Source organism: Talpa occidentalis, unplaced genomic scaffold (genome assembly GCF_014898055.3).
Source record: "Talpa occidentalis isolate TD23 unplaced genomic scaffold, MPIMG_talOcc4v2.1 talOcc4.9, whole genome shotgun sequence".
Classification (NCBI taxonomy): domain Eukaryota; kingdom Metazoa; phylum Chordata; class Mammalia; order Eulipotyphla; family Talpidae; genus Talpa; species Talpa occidentalis.
Window position 1 is genome coordinate 53,663,447 of NW_023605305.1, and position 24,752 is coordinate 53,688,198.

The 24,752-nt window shown below is 36.5% G+C and overlaps 1 protein-coding gene across 9 annotated transcripts in view; it reads right to left on the reverse strand.

Moving 5' to 3' along the window:
• SRSF11 (serine and arginine rich splicing factor 11) overlaps positions 1 to 24,752 on the reverse strand; it is a 39,366-nt gene that overhangs the window by 14,255 nt on the left and 359 nt on the right. For 3 of the 9 annotated variants that reach the window (XM_037501159.1, XM_037501157.2, XM_054691825.1), the window contains exons 2-7: positions 16,173 to 16,391; positions 9,731 to 9,864; positions 5,856 to 5,965; positions 3,681 to 3,773; positions 3,041 to 3,090; positions 2,159 to 2,286 (exon numbers count right to left, since the gene is read on the reverse strand). In XM_037501159.1, coding sequence (XP_037357056.1) covers positions 2,159 to 2,286; positions 3,041 to 3,090; positions 3,681 to 3,773; positions 5,856 to 5,965; positions 9,731 to 9,864; positions 16,173 to 16,369 — 712 coding nt within the window. In that variant the 5' untranslated portion in view covers positions 16,370 to 16,391. Of the gene's footprint in view, positions 1 to 2,158; positions 2,287 to 3,040; positions 3,091 to 3,680; positions 3,774 to 5,855; positions 5,966 to 6,250; positions 6,309 to 9,730; positions 9,865 to 16,172; positions 16,395 to 19,089; positions 19,107 to 19,190; positions 19,209 to 24,752 lie in introns of those variants that run through there. The other 6 variants (XM_054691823.1, XM_054691822.1, XM_037501160.2 and 3 more) reach the window with 4 other exon arrangements.

The following is a 24,752-nucleotide window of genomic DNA, read 5'->3' on the forward strand; positions in this document are numbered from 1 at the left end:
GTATTTAAAAATGAAAATTTGGATTTATAAATAACCAAATAAATAGGGAGATTACTCCAATTCAGGAATTATTCTAGGAACTTATACAGCTATAATCACCCTGCTGTGAAATTTAATTTTACACATTTATGTATTAACATGTCTCCAAACAGTACTTAACTGTAAAATGAATGTAGTGTTCATAAAAAAAAATATAATAAACATTCTAAATTTTTTTTTAAAGTTGCAACAGTAGTTTATTTTATTTTTTTAAAGATTTATTTATTTATATATACAAGCACTGGGTACAGTCAGAAGCACAGCCGTAACTTTCAATTGTGTATATGGATGAGACATATAGACTAATCTCTCTCCATTTCCTAGCCTTTAAAGAAATTCCTTCAAATAGTAATTACTTAAGATATAAAGGCAATGCATTCTTCACTCATGGGCTCTCATCAAAGTGAGACTGAGATCATACCTTTCACGTTAAATCATTTCATTAACAGGATTCAATTTATTATAAATGTCATTACACTAATAATAAATTGACAAAAATACTGACAATAATAATCCAAACAAAGCTATTTTTAATCATTTCAGTTGTGAGTTTTCCATGAAAACAGAAAATAGTTACATCATGTTTTGGAGTCACACAAATCTATCTGTGTATCTAAAGTCCCTACTGCTTGCCATGTAAATGCAGGGCTAATAATTTAATATTCTGTGGCTCAAATGAGATAATACATAAAGCACTTGGTATCAATTTGCCCAAGATTATACTTTATTATTATTATTATTATTTTTTAAAGATTTATTTTATTTATACAAGAGCTGGGGTACAGGCCAGAGTCACGGGAAGGTGAGTGACAGAGTGGGGAGCAAAACAGGCAGATGCACCAAAAGCACTGCTGAATGGAGCAGCAGGCGAGACAGGATTCTCCCTGGCTGGCCGGGAATTGAACCGTTGCAGTAGAGGCTTCATAGCACTGCGCTCAACCCACTGCGCCACCTGGGAGGCCCAAGATTATACTTCAATGGAAAAAAAAATCCAGGAGAAAAGACCCAAATACTGCCAGATAATAGGATATATGCTCATTCTGCCTCGAAAAAAGAAAAAGGGCAGAAAATACAGTTTTTTTTCCTCTCTTAAATGGCATAACACACCTTTTTTAAAAAAAAGATTTTTATTTATTTATTTATTTATACAAGAGCCGGGGTACAGGCCAGATTCACAGGAGGGTGAGAGGATTCACCAGAGACAGAGTGGGGAACAGAACAGGCAGACTGGCTGAAATACACTGCTGAGGGGAGCAGCAGGTGCAACAGGAGAGGAGAGGTCTGCCACGTCATGTGGGACCCTCGCCAGCCGGCCAGGATTGAACCGGTGCTGCAGAGGCTGCGACAGCTTCACAGTGCTACGTTCAACCACCTGCACCACGAGGGGAGGCTCCATACCTAATCATGTTAATTAGGTTTCTTTTGGTCAAACAAATGACAAAAATCAATTAGGCTACCCCAACTTAGGCAAACATAAATGACTAAAAACCAAAAACCGGGCCTCCCAGGGGTTAAGATGCAACCTACGAGGCTGTCCACAGCCACTGCAGCACGAGTTCGATGCCCAGCCAGGGAGCTGCCCACATGGCTCACCCGCTGCTCCCCTCAGCAGTGTATTTCAGTCAATCTGCCCGTTCTGTTCCCCACTCTGTCTCTGGTGAATCCTCTCACCATTCCACACTTCTGGCCTGTACCCCAGTTCTTGTATGCATAAATAAATAAATCTTAAAAAAAAAAAAAAACACAAAACCTCAGAAATAAAAAATAAGAAAAATACCACAACAAATATTAGATATACTTAGATGCTACTAACATTTTGGAACAGATCATTCAGTGTTGGCTGAGGGTGGCATCTATCCTCTACCCACTACAGGCAACTGGTACCAACATGACAAGTCTCCATATAATTTTTCAAATATATCTTGGAGGCAACTCTGCTTCCCACACTGAGAATCATTTCATTACTTGACCCTTTACCAGAATTTAGACAATCCAAAAAAAAAAACCAAAACAAAACAAAACAAGACATCTAGAGTATTATTTTAACAAATTTTCAAAAGAATCGCTTTTGTGAATAATCAGTTTAAGACCGAAAACAACTGCAAAAACAAGAGTTTACCTGGTTCTATAGCAGCAGAAATTAGGGACTGTGCTTCTCGTACTCTCTTCATGGCTTCCTCTATTTCTTTACTAGAGGTATCTGATTTCAGGCTTGGTGAAACAAGACCAGCAGCTACATGATTCAACCTGAAACAGAAGCAAGAATTGAGATCTAAAATATTTTAAGAATATGCAAAACATGTAAAATAAGTAAAACATCATTTTAGTAAGTTACTTGTTGGAGGGAAAAAAGGGAGGCTGCCATAATCTTCGTAAACAATACAGAGTACAATATCAATTAAACCATCCTATGAACTTACTATCAAATAGGAAAAAACTTCAGTTATAGCACGAAGGGAACTTCTAAAAGCACCTAAAAGATGATGTTGGCTAGTATGTCACACACACACAGTACTTACTACTTTGCTATGAGATAGTGTTTCCTCACTTTGCCTTCCTAACTCCCTTCATCCTTTAGGGCTTAGTCTCTGATCTTCTTCTAAACTCTCCTCCTCTCAATTAATTCCCAAAGCAGCCCTCTCCTTCCTCTAGTTACTTTATTATGTTTAGCAACATCGCTCTTCCTTTCAGAGCATAAATGCTATGAAAGTAAATGTTTGTAATAAGCACTCAGCACATATTTTTTTAAATGAATCAACTAAAGATAACATTCATCTCTTTCACTGTCATCCTGGCATGAGCTATTGTCAGTTATTTCAAAAGACTCAAATTACATAAAAACAAAACCTTTTACAAATGGGCTGACCTCTGGATTTTTCTCATTTTAGAAAACAGAATTACATATTGCATGCCTTGGGATAACTTTTAGCTAACACAAAAAACCCAACTGCTTTCTAAACATTCACACACACACACAATTGGTAAGGAAAAAAACCCTTACTTGGGATCAACAGTACTCATAAGCTTCAGCAACTGATCTGCAGCAAGAGACTACAAAAACAAAAATACGAGTGAGCACACATAAGACAATGATTATATTTCATTTTGGGTTATGCTGAATGTATTGAGACAATCTGGCAAACCTACAAAAAGTACAATATTCTTGGCACAACAATGACCAATAGAAATATAATGCCAACCAAACACACTGTATTAATTTTTCTGGCAGCCACATAGGAAAACAAAAACAGGTGACGTAAGTGACTATAGTATTAGAAATCTAGAGCTACTTTAGCAAGTCAAACACAAAGATAATAGTTACATAGTCCAGATTTTAAAGAAACTTATCTCTTGCTTACTTTAAGATGTTCTGAGAAAGTTTTAATCAAAAGATTTCTACAAAGGGCTTCAGATAAAAGTTTAAGCAAATTATAATTTACTGATTGCATGATACGGTATGTATAAGCTTTTTATTAAACTACTTTCTAATTTGAACTATAAAATAAATTCTTTAATGGGTAAAAGGCTAACAATATAGTAACCAAAAATTTCTTTATATTAAATTTGAAATGCAGCCAATGAGATGAATTCTTTAATTAATTATAAAGAGAAGCTCAAAGTGGAAGGATGTTAGGTTATACCTGAGAATTCAAGTTTGCTCCAGGAAGCCCAAGTGCGGCAAGGGCAGGATCAAGAGTAGGGGCTCCCAAAGCAGCCAATGGAACAGCGCCAATCTGTGAAATTTCAAATTTTATTTAAAGTTTCATTTTTGTTCCTTCTATCAAAGGGTTAATTTTTCCCCCCTCTAAAGGTCCAAATAAGTTTAAGTCTACCGGCTATGTGAACTGTTGCAACTACTTAACTATGCCACTTCAAGCCTGTCAATAGTAACACAAAATGGGCATTGTTAAGTGTTCTAATAAAAATATAAAAACACAGGGGTCTGCCCAAGGGTTATAGTTTGCTTTGCTTCCCACACATTATAGCACATTTACTTCAAAAATTAGATTTAGAAAAAACACAAAAATTTTATTTTCTTGGGCTAATAACATTGCTTCTTTAAAAATGCTTATTGGGAAATGTTTGGTTTATGTTTTATGAGTAAAGGCTCTCATTTCTACAAATGCCTTGTCTATTATATCATACCACCACCAAAGTGCCCTTCATCCTTCACCAGTTCACTGGGCTCCCTGTCATCCCAACTCCCCACCATCCTCCCCTCCTGGTAGGGAGTATCAGTTCTTAAGTCAGATTTTATGTGTTTGTTTTTGTCTGTTTCTTTAATATTGGTATCTTTGTATTTACTGCTTTTTAGTTCCAAGTTCATTGTTTTTTGCTCTGCTTTGTGATACTAAAGGCAGTAAGTATCCTTAGAGGCACCCTTTAGCAGTTAGCATGATACTAAGTTTCATCTGTAGGGGGAGCTGGGAAGACACTGTGAAAGTCTCTCTTCCTGGTTCCTTTGTCCTCTGATTGCTACTGCAGCTCCATGTAGCCTTTTATTTCTGTTTGTTTCAGTGACATCCTCTCTGCATCTTCCTGAAAAGTTGTGTGGCACCCCAGAAAACTTCTCTGCTATCTGCCCTCTTTTCAAAGGAGGTCTGAATAATAGCCTCAATGAGGAAGAAGAATCCTTTCATCCAATGTGTCTTTTTCCCTAAGTCTTAGAAGTAGTGAGACTGATCTGGATAGCGGCTACTCCTAGATTCCTTAGCATTCCCCTCGTAATTTCCCGTTACTAGTTACCTTAAACTTTTCCTGTTCAAATTACCATGTGGTTTTGTCTTCCTGCCTGACCTAAGCTAGATTAATCTGTAACACAGAGACACAAACCATGCAAAATCCTATGGCTTTAGAGGCAGTCTGAGCGTCTCCACAAGCACTAGGCTAAAATTTAAGTTTCAATTATTTAGCAAATACAGGTACCAAGCTTTCTGTAATTTAACTATATTGAATACTACTACTACTATACAAATCACCATCTTAGTGATTACACAATTTTATACATCAATGCCTCATTTTATAGATTAACAACAACAAATCTAGGAGTTAAGGGATAATCAAAGTTATACTCAAAATGCTAAGAATACCTGATCTAGTTCTCATTGCATAATACTATACTACACATTCACTTAACAGGTAACTGAGCAAACGATATAACAGAAAGAATGCTGTCAAAAAGTTCTAGCTGAAGGCTCATCGTTCACGATCACGTGTGAAACCAACAACCAGTTGTAATCTCTTTGAATGGTTATATTACGTGACATTTACAGACCCATAAAAAAAGCTATAGGCTTTTTATAGCATTATTAAGGTAAAAACATCCAGTAAAAACTTTCTCCAGTTTTACTTCAGTCCCCTCATATCAACCATCTCTATTGAGGATTTGTTATTTCAAATCACCTATTTAATTCAAACCCCAAGATAAGAGCAGAAGATGAAAGGGGAATGAGAAAGAAAAAAAGAAGTCTGAATTTTTATTCTCCTCCTGATTCAAATGAGCACCCAGTTTTTAAAGTATGTTCACCAGAAGTTTATGTTTCATGAGATTTCATTCACATAGTTACTACCTATGGGTTGTTTTGAGAGAAAGTGGCAAATCGATGTAACAGATTCGATTTGCAGAACGTTCTTGAAAAGTGTATTTCCAAGAGAATCCCTTTCGTATTAGTGACTATAATATAAACCTTTAACAATATTGTGCACAGGTAATAATGCTCTGTGAACTACAATTACAACACCATTTTAAAAACTCAAATGTTTAGTTTTATACACAATTCTGCATTCCTCCGCATTTTAAGAGTCTAACAGAATACCTGGGTAAGTGGGTTAGGGGTAGGCAGGAGTCCACCACCAGGCAGAAGACCTGCCACTGCATTAGCTGGTGCCAACAGAGACAATGCCTTAGTCTCATCAGGAATAACTCCTGCAGAGAAATATCCACGCATTAGAACACACTCTTTTGTAAGACAGAAAACACACAAAAACACCCAGAAAATGTCTCCCTGATACACCACCTGAGTTTGTTGAAAGTACTTATGTTCGCCAAAATATAAGGTTTGATTTCTATGATTTATCATTAATTTTATGTCAGAAAGTTCAATGTGTGAAAATTTGTTTCCTTTTCTCTACAAATGGTTAAGTTTCTAGAGTAAAAAAAAATAGCACAATACACACTACTTTTTTGTTAACACTGCCAAGATTTCATCACCTGTACTCGATTTTTAAGTCATGAACCAAACGTAAGCAAGCACAGTCGGTTCTCCAGGGGTGTGCTCTCAACTTTCAAAAGCTGTTTTATGAACAACGACTCGTGTCGGCTGCTTCACTATAAAGCACACAGAAAAATCAAGATACACAAGACAAAAAAAGTTTGATTTAGGGGTTAATAATATGGTACAGTTACTATGATTTTTTTTTTTACACCTACCATACAAATTTTGTAAAAATTAAGAGAAGAAAAGTATGTAAAGGAAATATTCTGTTGGAATCAAGCGTAGGGCTTTTGCTGACTCATGAAAATGAATATGAATGTTTCTGAAGGTCTCTGAATACACACAGGATGTGTGTGTGGGAGTGAGAGAGAAAGAGAGAGAGAGAATAGGTAAAACAACATGGCACATTCCTTACCTGTACAGTAAAATGCTTTACGTTCCAACATGTGCCATGCTAACCATACCAAAAAAGGCTGCTATACAGTGTCAGTTCGAAAGCTAACTGAGCCAAACTCCTAATGCCAAGAATGACATGTATGTCTGTTTTTAAAGCCTAATCTGTGTATTCAGATAAAATCTAAGGGTCCTAAGACAAATATTCATGTAGACAATTTAAATTCTATCCAACAGCAAAAGCCCTATACAGATGGATTAATCTGTTAATGTGCCCAAGCCCCCAAAATGAGAGTTCAATAATACAATAAAACTACATATTTGCAAATACCAGTAGTATTTCTGTAATACATATTAAGAAACTGCATCTCATCATAAAACATACAATATGTACAGGGCACTTAAGAGAAACTGGATAAGCTGCAGAAGAAAACTGTTGGGTGGTATTTTCAGCAGGGCCTGGTATATAGTTCAGGCTGAACCAGGGAAAAGAACTGTAAAACACAACAACAAAAAAGAAAAACCACTGTTAAATAAAGGTAATGGTTCCTTCCACCTATACTGAGAAGTGCCGATAATATAAACAAATGTATACTACACAGCACTGTTATCTTGCTTGTGTCAGAGCTGTCATCAATTTAGATACCAAGAGTTATGGAGGGAGGGAGAAGATCATTTAGATATAGGGCATTAATGCATCAATATTAACAAACCTACAGAGATTATGGGATAATTTGCATGCAAAATTATATCTCAAGAGGATAATATTAAGTATCAACATCTTACTCAAATTAGTGCATTTGCAACATAACTGGCAAACTAAAATCCTCTTGAATTTATTGTGAGACACCTGATAGAAGATCTGCATCCATTAAAAAAAAGTCATGCATCTGATCCTCTGATTAAAAAAAGACTATTTAAAAATAAAACTACAATTTAAAAATAGCAATGAGGCCCCTCACCAGTTAATTTTCATGCGTCAAGAGTATTTTTTTTACTGCTGCTTTGATAGAACCATGAAATACTGCATGAATGTGTAGAAATGAAAGAAAAAGAAACAGACAAAAGAAACAAACATTAACCAAGGAACCTAAATAACCCCCAGATCCATTACTATTAAGAGTTCCTTCCAAATCCAGCTAAGTTTTAGCAATTAAGACTATTCCTTACCGTAAACTTTGTGTCTATTGTTCTAAAACACTGACCAAGAGCCAACACCAAAGTGTGAAAGCTAAAACCAGGGTGAATGGTGCCAAAGGGATTGAATACCCCAGTTATTTAGTGGAAATAACATTAATACAGCATACCATACTAGCAGTCAAATACACTAAAAACAAACTTTGGGACTAATATCTTGTAATTCTGTCTATAAAAAACTCCCAAATATTTCACTTCCAAAACAGACCCAAAAAATTACCATGGTCTAAAAATAGTTATGAAATCCAGTTATATGATATACTGTATTATGTTCAGGGTCTGGGAACTATATTATTACTTAGGCAATAAGAATTCTTTTAAGTTAAAAACTAGTTAAATGTTTTGCATATTACTCACATGATTTGACCCCTTTTCCAAACACTATCATCTATTTTACGATAGTATCCTAAATCTGAATTCTGAAAATTTTCTCTTGGTGATAAAATCTTATTGTACAACAGGCACACTGACATAAAAGAAATTGCTTAACCAAAACACACTAACTCAAAAGTTCATCAGCATATATACACACATATATATATTTTAAAAAACAAATTTGGGCTCATACTTTAATTCATGAGATAAACGTACTGTTATATAACATGCCTTAACCCATCTATGGATGCACTTCAATTTCTTTTGAAAACCACAAAATTAATTATTTTGAGTTTTATGGACTAGACATTTCACAACGTTTACAAGGTATAGTGTAAATGTTCACATTGGTATTCAAAGATCTAAGAGAGCATGTAAAATCAACAATACCGAGATTGTTTCCACTGACCAATTCATTAAGGAAAGGGTGAAGCATTTAAATCCTGGTCAGCATATATGTCAAATTGTAACTTAAATCCAGTAATTCTATCATATTTCAGTGATTTCTTTGATTAAAATTTATAATTACCAAAAAGCAAATAAAGTAGCAGTACAATGGGAACAAACTAATTATAAAATATGCCTTAGAAAATTACAAAATGGAATTAAAATAGTGCTGTCTTGCTTGTCACAGTGGCTTTTTTAGATCCCCAAACCCTGCTCATTATTTACTTTAACAGCCTAAAATGTAAAAAGAGAAAATGTAGTTAACAAATGGTTACACCAGGAAAACACTTGGGGGACTTGAGTGCTTGCTGGCCTTTAGTTAATGTCTAGAATCCCCTGTAGCTGCAGAGGACCCACTGTTTTTCAGTCATCTGGAAGAGTTTTGCATTTGCCTTCTCCACTACAAAAATCACACACACAAATAACAGAGAGAAGAATTTATTATTTAGAGATATTCTAGAAAATATAGCAAGAATGAACAAGAAAATCTGGCATAAAAAACAAAACACCCAGTGCCCATCTGGCACCTAAACTACAGGAAATCTTGAACTTCATAAAAACCAAAACCATTGCAAACCCTTGGTATACTGGAATTCAATGTGGGCTTTTTTTTTTTTTTTTTTTTTAAAGTTACCAGTGAGTGGAAGCACTAAGGAAACAGAACTAACCTAGTTACTTATCCAAAGAAAGATATAAAATCATGCATTTATTTTAAAATTTCTAGTATTTGTGCATGGAGTAAACCATTCACCTTCAAGGACTTTTTCAATAAAACTCAACATTAAATTAGCTAAGTAACTAAGTAGATGTCTTAAGGAATTACAAGCAGGGAGATAATTTTATTGAACTTAAAACTTTTAAATTTTAAAAGAATGCAAAAGGCTAAAGTCTTATAAAAACATCCAATTTCTAATTTTTAGAATTAATGTGGACTACAGTATAACAAGGGTTTCAAAATGTTAATAACTTAGATTTTTAACATGCTACTAATGCTCACTCTAAAACTATGCTGAGGTAGATGGTCATCATAGGATGCCCAATAGGTAGTTAAACAAAGCACAAACCTTCTGCATATGGTACGACTATCAAAGCTCTGTCAACGAATACAGTGTTTGTCAGATGCTGTGCCACAACTGCTGAGTCTGGATCATGGAACTTAACAAAGCAGACACGGGATGAAACTGGCAAAGGTGAATCACTAAAAAAAAGCGACAGAGATAAATATCAGCTAAAACACAAATGTATGATTCACAAATCAACATGCACTCAAAACGTGAACTAGGCAGATACAAATACCTAACTGTACATATATTAATAAGTGCAAAAGAAAACAGCATTTTTAATAAAGAACTACCTACTGAACTCAAATACAATTTGCAGAGTTAAAAAAAAAAAAATCACTTTAAAATTACAGTGCCTTGAGTTAAAAACAGTTTGAAACTAAAGCCTCAACTCTGAGCATATCAAAGTGCCAACATTTTCTTCCCATACCATTTATTTTTAAATAAAGGTTACAAGTTCTGGCTTAGAAAACTTTTCAGGTGAAATTTTCCACTTTGGATACAAACAACATTATAGGAAAATACAACTATCTGAATATCATTTAATGAGTTTTCCTGACCTGCCTACTAAATGTTTTATGTTGTACATGTAAGAACTTTTAGGTATTACAAATAATTCAGGCTTTCTGGCTTAGGTAACTTTCAGGAAAAAAAAAAATCTCTTAAGCACACAGGGAAATAGTACCTTACCCCGAGGCCCCAGAACTACTGTGCAATATTTCAGTAAGTCAGAGTCACTTCCTTTAGTGAAATGACTTCTCAGTAAAATGAAACAAATGCTAAAATGCCAAGTTATGGCAACAGAGGCTAGATTACATAGGAAGCAACAGCTTTTCTTTTTTTCTTCTATAAGGTGGTTCAAATTTCTGCCATGAGATCACTCTGTGAGGAAGAGATTTAATAAAGCATGGGCTGCTCCCTAGCCCCAGGTTACTTGATAACCAGTTCCCTAAGGTAGCAGTAATCACACTATCCCCAGTTAAACATGAGGATCTTTTTGGAGGGAAAAATAAAATCCATGCTCTTTAGTTCACATCAATTAAATCAAGATCTCTGATGAATTGAGTGCCTTCTTTAATTTTTCCAGACAGTTTTAATATGCACAAAGAACCAGGATTTATCTTAAGAAGTCAATGACAGGGCCTCCCCGGTGGCGCAGCGGTTGAGCGCTGGGTTGCGAAGCTGCCCGCGGCCTCTGTGGCGCTGGTTCGATCCCCGGCTGCTTCCTGGCCACCGGAGGAGGGTCCCACATGGCGTGCAAACCTCTCCTGCCGCCCGCTGCTCCCCTCAGCAGTGTACTTCGGTCCTTCTGCCTGCTCTGCTCCCCACTCTGGCTCTGGTGAATTCTCTCACCCTCCCGCGCTTCTGACTGTACCCAGTGCATGTATAAACAAAACAAACAAACAAATAAAATAAATAAATAAAGCATGCCTCTATTAAAAAAAAAAAAAAAAAAAAAGAAGTCAATGACATCCTAAGACTCAATAAAAAGGGAAATCCTGTAATATTTGAATGTTATTAAAACAGAGCTTATTTTTAATTTTTTATTGAAAGAGATATCCATGTGGTAATTATACCATATTTGGCTACATCAGGTATTTCAGAGATTAAGTACTGTGTGGTTTAAAGGTTTTTTTTTTTTTTTAAATGATTTGACACTAACAAGAAATAAAAACTCATAATTTGAGGACTAATATGAAAACTCAAACTCATTATAACTTCTAAATGTAAATTCCATAAAGGCATTACCCATACTAAGCAGAACCTAACCTTGATTTAAAGCAAAACTGACAATATCCAAAGGTATTTAAGCCATCTTTAAGGTATTTTAGACAGTTACCTGTAAAAGTTTTGGAAAGGATACATTATTTATTTTTAAAGAATTTTTTCTTTTTTAAAGATTTATTTATACAAGCACCGGGTACAGTCAGAAGCACCCGAGGGTGAGAGAATTCACCAGAGCCAGAGCGGAGAGCAGAACAGGCAGACTGACGAAGTACACTCCTGAGGGGAGCAGCGGGCGCGGCAGGAGAGGTCTGCGCACCATGTGGGACCCTAGCCGGAGGGATCAAACTGGCGGCTGCAGAGGCTGTGGGCAGCTTTGCAGCCTAGCGCTCAACCGCTGCACCACGGGAGAGGCCCAGGATACATTATTTTTAAATGTGAAAATTTACTGATAAAATCTAACAAGGTTGCAGCCAAAGTAGTGTAAAGAATGTCATTTTAGCAGTTGTAGGGCTAAAGCATCTATTTCTTGTTCTGACATCCATATTTTTACCACTAAATTGAAAAATTCTTTAAATGCTATCATTTGTTCCTAACAACTAACACAGTGCCTTGGGAAACAGTAGCAACAACATTTCATATACAATGACCTTTTCATTTCTTTGCTATCATTTACTGTCATCTGAATAAAAGGGGGGGGAACCCTATCAAATATGAGGTCCTTAAAGATTATAAATAGTTCTTTAAAAATTACAAAGTGCCGGGCCTCCCCGGCGGCGCAGCGGTTGAGCACTGGGTTGCGAAGCTGCCCACAGCCTCTGCAGCACCGGTTCAATCCCTGGCTGCTCCCCGGTCACCGGAGGAGGGTCCCAGATGGTGCGCAGACCTCTCCTGCCGCCCGCTGCTCCCCTCAGCAGTGTACTTCGGTCCTTCTGCCTGCTCTGCTCCCCGCTCTGGTAAGTTCGCTCGCTCACCCTCCCACACTTCTGACTGTACCCAGTGCTTGTATAAATAAATAAATAAATTAATTAAAAAAAATTACAAAGTGCCACCTACAACTTCACAAAGCTTTTCCATTTACTGGCAACTTTTAAATGATTCATTTTTTTCCCCTACCCACTCATGTCATAATACTGGTATAATTTGGCTATAGCAAACCTGTTAAGAGTTGGTAAGGATTAAAAAAAAAAAGAGTTGGTAAGGATAAAATAAGATTTACTTAAATACCATAATTTAAATACCATGGAAAAGACAGGGACAGTTAAAGACAAGTTTAAGGGCAAATAATTTATCTCTCCTGACTTCAAATGGCCTTGTTTAAGGGTTTAAAGTCATAGCTATTTGGTCCCACAATTGTATTCTCAAGGCCAGTGTTAAAATTTATTAATGAAAGACACACGGCTAAATAGTATGTGCAAATGCCACTTCTGAAAATATGATTATTTCACTTCTTATCTTTAAGAATATGATGAGGCAGAGCAATAGAATTGTGGAACAATATAGGGGAAAAGTGAGCTCCATAGGAAGCTTTTGCCCTTCACCTCAGAATGGTGGTACCATTTCTAATATTTCTTTGTTTCCTCTAAGGGTTGTTTCAGAATCTTCTGGTATGTACATAGAAAACTCACGATTTCAATGTTTCATTTCAAGCCCAAAGAATTTGAGACTCCCTTTTAAAGGGGGGGGCTCTGATTCTTAACAAGATCCTCAACTGATATCTGTGCTCATGAAAGGAAGTACGCGAACTTCTGGTTTAGGCCACTGACAAATCTCTGAAGCTGCCCCCTGCCCCATTAACAAGTGTGTAACAAACGTGAACATTCATCTGAAAACTTGACTCTCTTGATCTCACATGCCCTCTTCTCATTATGTTCCTTTTCAGTTCTGAAGTAAAGTAAAATGCTGCATATATTTAAAACAAAAATTTTTAAGGCAAACTAAGTTCTTTCCCTTACCTAACTATACCGAGTTCCTCATAATTATATGATCATCAAAGTATTTTTGGTCACTAAAAAGCTACTTATGATTTTAAACTTATCTGTAGTGTTTCAGTAGCTGCGAAGCAGTGCATAACTTTGACATATGCTTTCACTGGGGTCTTCATCTAATTCACACCTCCAGTTATAGTCTCTACTCTGAAATCCCATGAAAACCAAACATTTGAAGAATATCAACAATCAGTATGAAAGAATGAAACCACTCACAAGTTGCTTGGCTAAATCAAGGAATTCCTGATCCAGTGGCAAAGAAAAAAATCACAACATTGAGTTTTGATACTTACAGAGTGGCTAGGGTATATAAAACAACCTATGTGAATTTCAGCCCACTCAAGGACAAAGCATGATAAAACATACTTAGCATAAAATAGACACTTAGACAATACTGAATTTCAAACACGCATTTTAGGGAAAACAGACTCAAAGTAACTTTAAAAAAACTGCATTGGATAGATGTTTTTTAATAACTATAGAAGAAGTGAAGGGTTAGAATACTGTTCAGTGTGAAGACAACAGTGTATCACTGGATGAAATCACAGGTCAGCATTTTCTGTTGCTTAAAAGGAACCAAGATATAAACAGATTTTCAATAATCAAATAAAGGAAATCTTCTCTAAGAGTCTGTCTGACAAAATCTGTGTGAAACGTCTGATATAATCCCAGGATCCTCCCTCCTCTACAGGCACTTAAAACTGAATTTAGAATTTCAGTAGGTGTGGGCTAATGTACACTCCCACGTACTTAAAAAATGTGCCCTAGGTGATGAGGATGTCCTCAAGGGCTCTCTATTCTAGAGGGGCCGTAAGCTAAACTTAACCTGTCAGTGGGTAATAGGTGCTATAGAAAAACAATAGGTAAACAGAACAGAGAAGGCAAAGAACAAGGGTATTTTTACATATTATAATCAGGGACTACTCTGATTTGACATTTGAGCAATCTAAGAAAGCAGGCACATCAGGGGACTATCTAGGGGAAAAGAACTCCAGCACACCATAAAAAATGACTAGACAAGTATGTTTATGCTAGACAATTATATAATCTAAAACCCCATGGCCAGTTATCCCTAATAAGTCTACTGCTGCATACTGCAGTGTGTTTAAATTGACAATAAAGAATTCTCAAGAGTAAAAACTCAGTATCAAATTATAATAGGCATCTATATAAGTACTATTGAAATTAGGAAGCCCAGTAAAATTATAAGATTAACTATACTGTAATCTTGTATAGCTTTTGATAAGAAAAATGATATGTATGTGAGAACATACAGGAAGGAGTCAAAAGAGCAAAAGTGTGTCAATATTTAGCCTCTTTTCCCAACACAATATTTATCCTCTTTTCCCTTAATGCACAGAACCCTACATAACGTTATCTGGTGGACATCATTTATGATAGAACTTTCCCTTTGATTACAAAGCTAAAAATGCCAGATTTGCTCCATTATGACTCCCTCTAAGAAGGTACTACTTGCACACTGAGTAAATGAGGAAGTAAACTGCCTATACTTCTCTGTCAACTTTTTATAAATGCATCATAAAAAGAACATTTTAAAAGAATAAGCAAAAACATTTTAAAGCTAGCAACTATAAAAGAATAGATACTAGTGTTTCTGCAAAACACTAAATTATTGTCTAAATAAATCCAGAATCTCACGATAACAAAAAGTCACTCTGATTTTCTGCCATTTTACGGTTAATTCCACAAACAACTTAACAGGATGTTGTGAGAAAATTGAATAACAGCAGTCTATTACATTCATACTATGAAAGCTATTTATTCTTCATTGTCAAAATCAAATTTCTGTTGAAAATAGCTACAACAAACATGTGCTCCAAAAATCCTACATTTTTTACACAAGCATCTGAAAATATTTTCAGACTGTGATAAAATATGGTCAAACTTAATACCTCATTATGATCAACTGAACAGAAATGTACATAGATTAATGATTTATTACACACATCACAACAGTAGATTCCTTGAGCATTCCAATTTCCTGTTTAGCACTCACGTGATGTCATAAAACTCAAAACATACTATGGGTACTGAGTATTTTCCGAAATTACATGTGAATTTTCACTTTCACCAGTCTTCCCAAAGAGCACAGGGTTGTTTTATTTCAAATGTTTGTTCTAATATTTATTACACCTTACCTTACTGAATAGCCACTTTATTTTTTCCTTATAATTAATTCACTCATTTTACACTTTTGCAATAAAGAATGTAAGATAAAAAAAAAATACACTCCAAGTGAAATATTTAACATCCTGTCAAATTTAACATCCTGTCTCAAAACCCTAGGTTTCAGTTCTATTCCATTTTTATCATTATAGAAGCTAAGTATTCACGCTCGTTAACTAAGCGGTCAAAAAGTGTATTAGTCCTGAACGATACCCGTGAAGCCAGAATCGCCACCACTGCTTAGCAGCGAGTGCACAGCCAGAGCTCAACATCAGACACAGGAATGAATTATTTTGTTGTTTTTCGAGGAAGGCAAACACTTGATAGTCTTAAAGAAACAGCTTACACACAAAGCACATAAAGTGCAGCTTGCTCTGCTTTAAGAGACCCAAAAAGAACGACCACGTTGGCGCAATCGAGGAGGGAAAAGCCCTGGGTCCGCGACGCCGAGGCCGCGGCGCGGGCCCCGGGGCAGGGCGCGCGGGGCCCGGCGCAGGCCGAGGCCGGGAGAAGTTAGCGCGGCGGCGATGGTGGCCGATACTCACTCCGGCGGGAAGAGGCGCAGCTCGTCGATCTTGCCCAGGAACCCGAAGAGGGTCCGCATCTGCTCGGAGCTGGCGCTCGGGGAGACGTTGGTCACCTGGATTACCTCGGTGCCGCCGCCGCCGCCGCCGCCGCCGCCGCCGGGCCCGCCGCTGGGGCCCGGGCCTGCGGTGCTGGGGACGACGGTGGTGTTGCTCATGGCGCTGCTCGGGCTCTCGCTCCTGCTTTAACACATCAAACACACAACAAACAGTGAGAGGGAGGGGGGAGGAACCGGTTCGCCGGAGGGGAGACGGGAGGGTCCGCTGCTACAGCCGCTGCCGCCACAGCCGCTGCGCCGCCGCCGCCGCCGCTTCTCCGCCCCGCCGCTCGCCGGGGGGAGGCAGGAGCGCGCGCCGGAGAGCACGAGAAAACAAACGGCCGCCCCCGCCTCGCCTCCAACCACCTAAATCGCGGGCCCGAGCTGCCCACAATGCCTTGCGGCGCACGGGCGCGTCACCGTTGGCTCCACCCCGCGCAGGCTCAGCAGGAGCCGCCTGCAGCCAGAGAGACGCTGGAGGGGCCGGCGGCGGAAGGCGTCCCTGGGCTGGCTGTTTTCGCGTTTTGTAGAAGAGACAAGTGGAAGGCATTTACTTTTTTTTTTTTTAAGCAAGCAATAACTTCCTTGCAAAACACTAGACACTTTAGCAACTATTCTTATTAAAAATGCCCACGATCTTTATTTCTTTATACAACGCAAAATCTACAGATATGTCCCGTTACAAATGAAATTTCCACCCAAGCTACGAAGGTTTCCCTCTCCACCACTATTAGTTTTTCTTAATCCTTGGGAGTGCAAACTGGTCCAACCACTACGGAAAGCTGTGTGGGGATTCCTCAACCTGCTAAAGATGGAGTTACCATACGACCCGGCAATTCCACTAGTAGGCATCTACCCAAAGGACACAAAAACATTGATTCTAAAGAACACCTGTACACCTATGTTTATTGCAGCACTATTTACAATAGGTAAAACCTGGAAACAACCCAAATGCCCAAAAATAGATGACTGGATCAAGAAGATGTGGTACATATACACAATGGAATATTATTCAGAAATCAAAAAAGATAAACTCATGCCATTCACAGCAACATGGATGGAGCTAGAAGGAATTATGCTCAGTGAAATAAGCCAGAAGGAAAAAGAAAACTATGGGATGGTTTCACTTATAGCAGGAACATAGGGGAACCAAATAAGACATTAATGCAATAAAAATAATACCAATCACAACAAAGCAAAAACAGACAATTATAAATCAGAGACATCCTGCAGGGGAGGAGGAGGGAGAGGGATCAGAGGGAGGGAGGGAGGAGCACAGGACTGAGGTGATGGTGCACTGGTGCATTAGGGAAGGAAACTCTATGGGGACTACACCTGAGGGGGTGGGGGGAAGCAAATATTGTTTAAAAATGAACAATGATGTAAAAAATGAAAAGAATAATAAAAAATAAAAATTTTTCTTAATCTTTACAGCGCTTACATTTTTGTAACATTAAATTTGTAACAATCTGATTTGTCACTAAAACCTTCATAACAGATACAATGTTACACTTGCTAGGGCCTTACAAACATTTTATTTCACAAGTTGACATTTTAAAATGTGAAGACTTGCACAAATAAGCCTAATGACAGTGTCCTTTACCAAGCGAAATTGACACAATTTTGCGACTTTTATCTAGCAACAGATCTTTTAGCAATTAAGCAGCTTTCTATCAAATAGATTTTGAAAACTGGAAAGGCAATGTACAAATTTTTGTATTTTTGATGCCCAACAAAATTACACAAAGTCAGCATTTGGCAAAAACTTACTGAGTATGAGCTTTATGCCAAAAATATTACAATGCTTCACCTAATCTGCTCAACAAAGGGTTAGTGAGTGAAGCTAGGAGTGCATTTTTGAGATTTACAGAGAAATTTGGACTTGATAAACTCTGAGTGTATTTTGCTATAATTTCCCCCCTATAGTTACAGAATGAAATCTACAAAATGAAATGCTTATAAATCTGTAACTTTAAAAAAATTTATCTGTAGACCTATTTTATACTCTTCATTCTACAACTTAAATAACTATATTTCTAATTTTATAGATTAGAGAATTCTATAAATATTATCTATTTTAAAATCAAAATGGTAAACCCCTCACTCCCTTTTCCTTGGCTCCATCTAAATAAATGAAAGGGAAATGCTAAAAGATGAACTAGCATTAGGAGCGGAATAGATGAAAGGACCACAAACACACATTCTAGAGCAGAAAAAGTCTACTTGTTTCCATACACTTGTTTTGTTTAATTTACATAGTTTATCAATAGAGGGGATTCTATACTTACATTTAAAAATTGATAGCACAGGATTTGAACAGCTTGAAATTGTGGGCAAAAACCTGGATGTGCTTTTTTTCAAAGCTTGGTATTTACAATCAACACAGGAAAAAAGTAGTAGTTTTGAGTTATTGCTGCCTCTATCCATATAAACAATATACTGTATTTAGCTGTATTGAATATACGTAGCTTTAAAAATCACAATTTATTTAGCTTTTTGAATTAAATGGGGCCAACAAAATATTTAGATGGGGAAGCTTTGGGGACTGGCTTAGCTACCATGACTACCCACTGTTACATATGATCCTTTTGGATTCTCAATTGAGAAAAGGCCATTTGAAGAAATATTTCACAATCCTAAAAAACAAAAACATGTATCTTTACTCTTAAGTAGTTTCAAGCACTTTAATAGTAGTTTTCCCTAACCAAGGAATTAGATATTTGCACCATTTGAGCTCTTTCCTATGCTGTAAAATTAACTTTCTCTTTACAAAGGGAAAGTATTTCTGAAGTCATAAAACTGGCATAAATTAAACTCAACTTAGTAATATGAGGACGTACATTATCTGAATGCTTTGGTAATATCCTTTAATCCTCACAAAACTTGAAAGGTGTTGCAATGATTAAGAATGCAGCCCTGGAGTCAGAAGGGGATTTCTCACCAATTAAGATAATGATGAACTTTGACTCATTCCTTTGTGCTTCAATTTCCTCACCTGAAAAAATGGAGAGAATAATAATGCTCACCTCACTAGTTTGCTTTGAAGATGAAGTGAGAATATTAATATAAATGCTTGGAAAATATAAATATTAGCTACTATTAATATCCCTATTCTATAAATTAAAAAATTTTCATTTTAAAAAATGACTGGTTACCTCAATTGGCTCCATTTCCTAATGTCACTACTTTAGGCTGGCAGCTTGTTTTAATTCTACTCTATCATTCACATGACAGATAGGAGTCAAAAGAATCAGTTTACATAGTGAGAAGAGTTTTTTATTTGAGATTCCACATTTTAACATAGGTTTTTTTGTGTGGCCTATTTAACTTATTATTAAGTAATAAATGCACGTGCTAAATATTCAAATTATAAGTATGAAGAAGTTCCTTATTCTACTCCACTATGTATCTTCTCTACCACTGTAATAGGTGCTGCCTCTGATTGGCCTTGCAAGCCCCAATTACCTTATGTGAAAATAAGGGTAATGATACCATTTATACTTTCAAAGATTAGAAATATGGATATGAAGCACCTAGCACAGTACCCAGCACACAGGAACTTGCGCCATTAAAGAAAGTTAGCTTTCAACTTCATCTTTTCAATGGCTGAGTAACAACATTCTGTCTCACCTTAGAGTATTACTGTCAAATGTGAAAATATTTTGTAATCTCTTAAGTGGCAGTAAACATATGAAATATTATTATTAGGTGCCCCTTCTCCTTTAAGAATGTGCTGCGGGCCTCCCCGGTGGCGCAGCGGTTAAGCGCTGGGCTGCGAAGCTGCCCGCGGCCTCTGCGGCGCCGGTTCGATCCCCGGCTGCTCCCCGGCCACCAGAGGAGGGTCCCACATGGCGTGCAGACCTCTCCTGCCGCCCGCTGCTCCCCTCAGCAGTGTACTTCGGTCCTTCTGCCTGCTCTGCTCCCCGCTCTGGCTCTGGTGAATTCTCTCACCCTCCCGCGCTTCTGACTGTACCCAGTGCATGTATAAACAAAACAAACAAACAAACCAGCAAACAAATAAATAAAGCATGCCTCTATAAAAAAAAAAAAAAAAAAAAAAAAGAATGTGCTGCAATGGACACCAACAGATCTCAAATTTTCATGTTTAGTTTGATCCTAAAGTAGCGCTTTATCAATGGCACACATAGATGCAAAAGGGTCAGCATCTCTAAAATGAAAGGGAATCAAAGCTGTATTAAGGATACACAGGTTTAGGGATGAGTGCACAACATGGACATCTGGAAAGATGAAAAGTAAAGCTGACTTCACAGGTTAGCATTTTAGAGACCAAGTATTTCAGTACTTCAACATTCCAATGATGGCGCCTTTCAAATTATTGAAGTGCATTTAACAGTGATTTTTAAATGATGGGAAGAAAAAGCTGGATAGTTTGTAGGTATCCTGAAAATTAAATTAGCATTTATCTTAAATGCAACTGTGAGTATAAGTATCTTATTTTGAAATTTGAGGTTTTTAACTAAAAATCTCTTGATTGTGACTGTAAACAAATTATCAAATTATCCATTTTCCTCCTCACTCCGTTGTCACTTTAAGTTGATATTGTATCTCCTCTTATGAACGTTTGTGGGGAGCTTTGCTCATACAACAATATTTGCCATGTATAATCATTCAATGTCTGTCTGTCTGTCTGTCTGTCTCTCTCTCTCTCTCTCTCACATTCTCTTTCTCACATTAAGCAAACGAAGCCGCAAACCAAATCCAACAGTACTAAATTGTTGGCACAGGGTGACACAGTCACACTTTAAAATAGTGAATTTTGATTAAAATTAAATTTTAGAAAGATGTATTCAGTAGTGGTTTCACATGTGATAACACAACTGAAGACAGAATACTATGAGACACACTCCAAGGTTTGGTGTCATAATTTTACTTCTATTACATTACTACTTTAAAGAAAAAAATCTAATATAATTAATATTACAATTAAGATTTTACACTATAGAAGATATTAATCTTGGGAAAATGAACTATTAAAGGTTAAGATTAAGAATCACTGAAAACAGGGCCTCCCTGGTGGCGCAAGGGGTTAAGCACAGCACTGTGAAACTACCTGCAGCCTTTGCAGCATGAGTTCTATCCCCAGCTGGCCAGGGAGCTACCCACATGGCACAGCACACCTCTCCAGTCTTGCCCGCTGCTCCCTTAGCAGTGTATTTCAGTAGATCTGCCTGTTCTGCTCCTCACTCTGTCTCTGGTGAGTCCTTTCAGCCCCTACCCCCCACACCTCAGGGCCTGTACCCCAGTTCTTGCATGCCCAAAATCTTTTAAAAAAAGAAAAAAAGAATCACTAAAAATAATGGGATACATTTTCAGCTGATTTTAGAACAACCAATAAGTAATATCATAGTGCTTTTTATTTAATGATATAAGCAAGAATCCTATATAGCCACGCTGGTTTCAACTCTTTTTAAATAGGAAGGAAAAAAAAAAAAAAACAAAACACCCAAAAGTAAAACTAAAAGTAATTAGCAGAAAAGTCTATTTGTAGGAGGGAAATAAAAATAATATTTTTTAATAATAGTATTGAAAGTAGAGATTTAAGTTCTTTTGAAAGTAGAGAGAAATATTTGAAATGTTGAATCAAATATTAAGCCTCCTGGAGGAAATTTTATGATTCAAAAGTAAGAGAGAGCAGCTATGTTAACATATAAAGAATACACAAATGTATAATCTAGAAGATACACACTATCTCCATCAGAAAAATTACCACACACAACTCCAGCAACAAATATAATTTGAAAGTATGAATAAAAATGCAAAATATGCACTGCCTTAAATGAAATTAGTAAAGAATATTTTCAACTGACTATTTTTAAAAGTGGCAGTTTTAGGTCTGAATGGAAAACAAATGTGAAACTGCAAGCTGAAATTTTGAAAAGAAACTAAGACCTGTGTAACAAACTTCTTTGAAGTTGAATATTAAAAACAAGTTCTCTATAATTTGCTCTCAATTTTGATATATAAAACAAATTTTTGATAAAGGAACAAATAGAACCTTTTAATAAGCAATGTTACATGTAACAATTCCCAATAATCAATGTTACAAAATGTTCTCAGTATAAAGAACTATATCATAAAATAGCAATTCTCAATAAGGTGATATTCTTAAAGACAAACATACTGACTCAAAGTAAACTAACTCTGTTCTCTCCACAAGAAAATTCTAGAAATATTTGCAAAACAAATTTTCTTTGCTCTTATTTGATGTTTTTAAACATATGTATTAAAAATTTGCACAAATTAATGGCATTTTGTTCATTACAATTTCTCAAATTGCCTCAATAAATACATCTTTTCAACTGTGACTTTCAGCTTTCCAAAGATTTACAGACATGTTTGAAAACGTCTTATTAAATTTTAATGGTAGAGATAAGCCACTTTGTCAAACATTTTATCTTACTACATATAGTAGTCTTCCCATTATGAAACTGAACAGCATTTGTTGGCCAATATGATTCTTAGGTTTGTTTTCTTTCTCATTTAACAATGAAGTTAAGAGAATGAAACCCCCCATTACTTTAACAAAATAAAGATATTAAATCATAACTATATAAATTCTGTAATAATAGGTAGCTATGCCCCTACGACAGCTATGCATCCATTCCACATTAGTAAAGAATATGAAGTACTTTTTTTTTAAAAAAGCAAACACTTTCACTTAAATGTTCATGTTTAACAAGGGTTGGATTTTTTGTAATGCATTCTTCTAGAACAATGTAACTAATACAAAGCACTAATTCCCCAAAATTATATGTAACTCTAGTCTCACAAAGAGAAGCTCACTTCAGGTTGGTAAGCTTTCTATTTCCATCAATTTGAGATAAAATAAGTAATTTTTCCCAGCTGCATCAGGTGATAATTTTAACCTTCCACTTCATTTTCACTTGCTTCCCAGATACTTTACATAGCATACTACAGATCTATACTAATACAATTTTTATGTATTAAGTTTACCACAAGTGTATGGTCACCTGGATTTTTCAGAATTATTTTGCCATTAAACAGGATACACTTCTTATATACAAAATGAAAAAAAATATTTTAACACACTATTATAATTAAAGGTCAATAAGAAAATATTTACTTTCAAATAGAAGCACAACAAAAATTATACCTTGTTTTTTAAGAAATGTTGGACTAAAGAATCTATCATAGAGGGGAGTGATGGCAACTGTAACATTTTATACTTGAGCAATTCATCCTCCAAAGGTAGTAAATCTTATAAAAAAAGGGTTTTTCTTTAATAAATTTTAGAATATAATTGAATTCTTCCTTAAAATGGCTTCAGGATAAAAAAACAGTTGAAAAGAATGAACCAAAATCCACTAGGCAAATCAAACTGATTAACAAGAATGGTTTGGGAGACAAATTTAGGTTCTAATTCCTGGCAATACCACTTACAGAAACGTGTTGCCTTCAGCAAGTGTCTTAATCCCTTTTTGCCTCAATTTCTTTATTTGCAAAAATTCTTTATTTGGTCATTGTGTTAAATAAAAGACAGCAAAAGAAGTGGTATTAGCACTAAGCCTGGCACTTAGTTAAGGACCATGAGGTAACTTAGTAATCATTATTGTCAAGTCATACTAGTCTTCCTGACAGCAGTTCCCTACTCCCACTCCCCACCCCACTATCATTTAGCGACTTTGCAAAAACTGCTATGCTTCTTTTCTTGCTTGGTAGTGTAACTATTGGTACTTTACTGCTGTTCACTTTTAGTGAAGTCCAGAGAATAATGAAGAATCACAGAGAGAGGAAGCTAAAGAGAATTTTACAGGTAGCAAGAATCTGCACTCAGGAAAAAGTGTGTGAGATGCAGAATTTGTCAGAGGGCCATCACCCTACCTTCTAAATATCCTACTGTTGCTCCGTTGAATTGAAACAAGCTTAGGAGGTAATTTCTCGGTTTATGTTTTTGAAAACAAAATCACTTCAGGTCAAAGAACAGCACCCTTGGCAGTACTGGAGAGGAGTGAGTTCTTAATAATTATTTATTGAATGACTCAAAGCTACGACAGAAACGAACTTTCCAGGAAAATCAAGTTATTGAACAAAATTTTCATTTTCTATTCAGAACTCGAGTCCCTTTCCTCTGCAAGAGAAAAATATTAAAAATTTTACCTTTACTTGTTTCAAAACCCTCATGAAACAGGGATTATTATCTCTAATTAAAAAGAAGTGAGCTTGCTTTAAGATAGTGAGCATTCTGCCTCTTACAGTTACAGAGTTTTTAATGTACAGAATCAGCTAGGATTAGAACTCGGATCTCTGGGACTCCAAAATCCAAGCTGGCCTCTCTTCAACCTAAACTAATGCTTCCAAACCGTCCAGCAGACAGAACTTTTATTATTAAGCTTCCCCCCTTCACCCTTCTTTGTTGCCAACCCTTCCGTTTCACACTATCTCATTTGCCAGGCTAGAAACTCAATACAACAACAGGCACGGAGCTCTGATTCTAGGAATCCGAGTGTAGACTTGAAGAAAC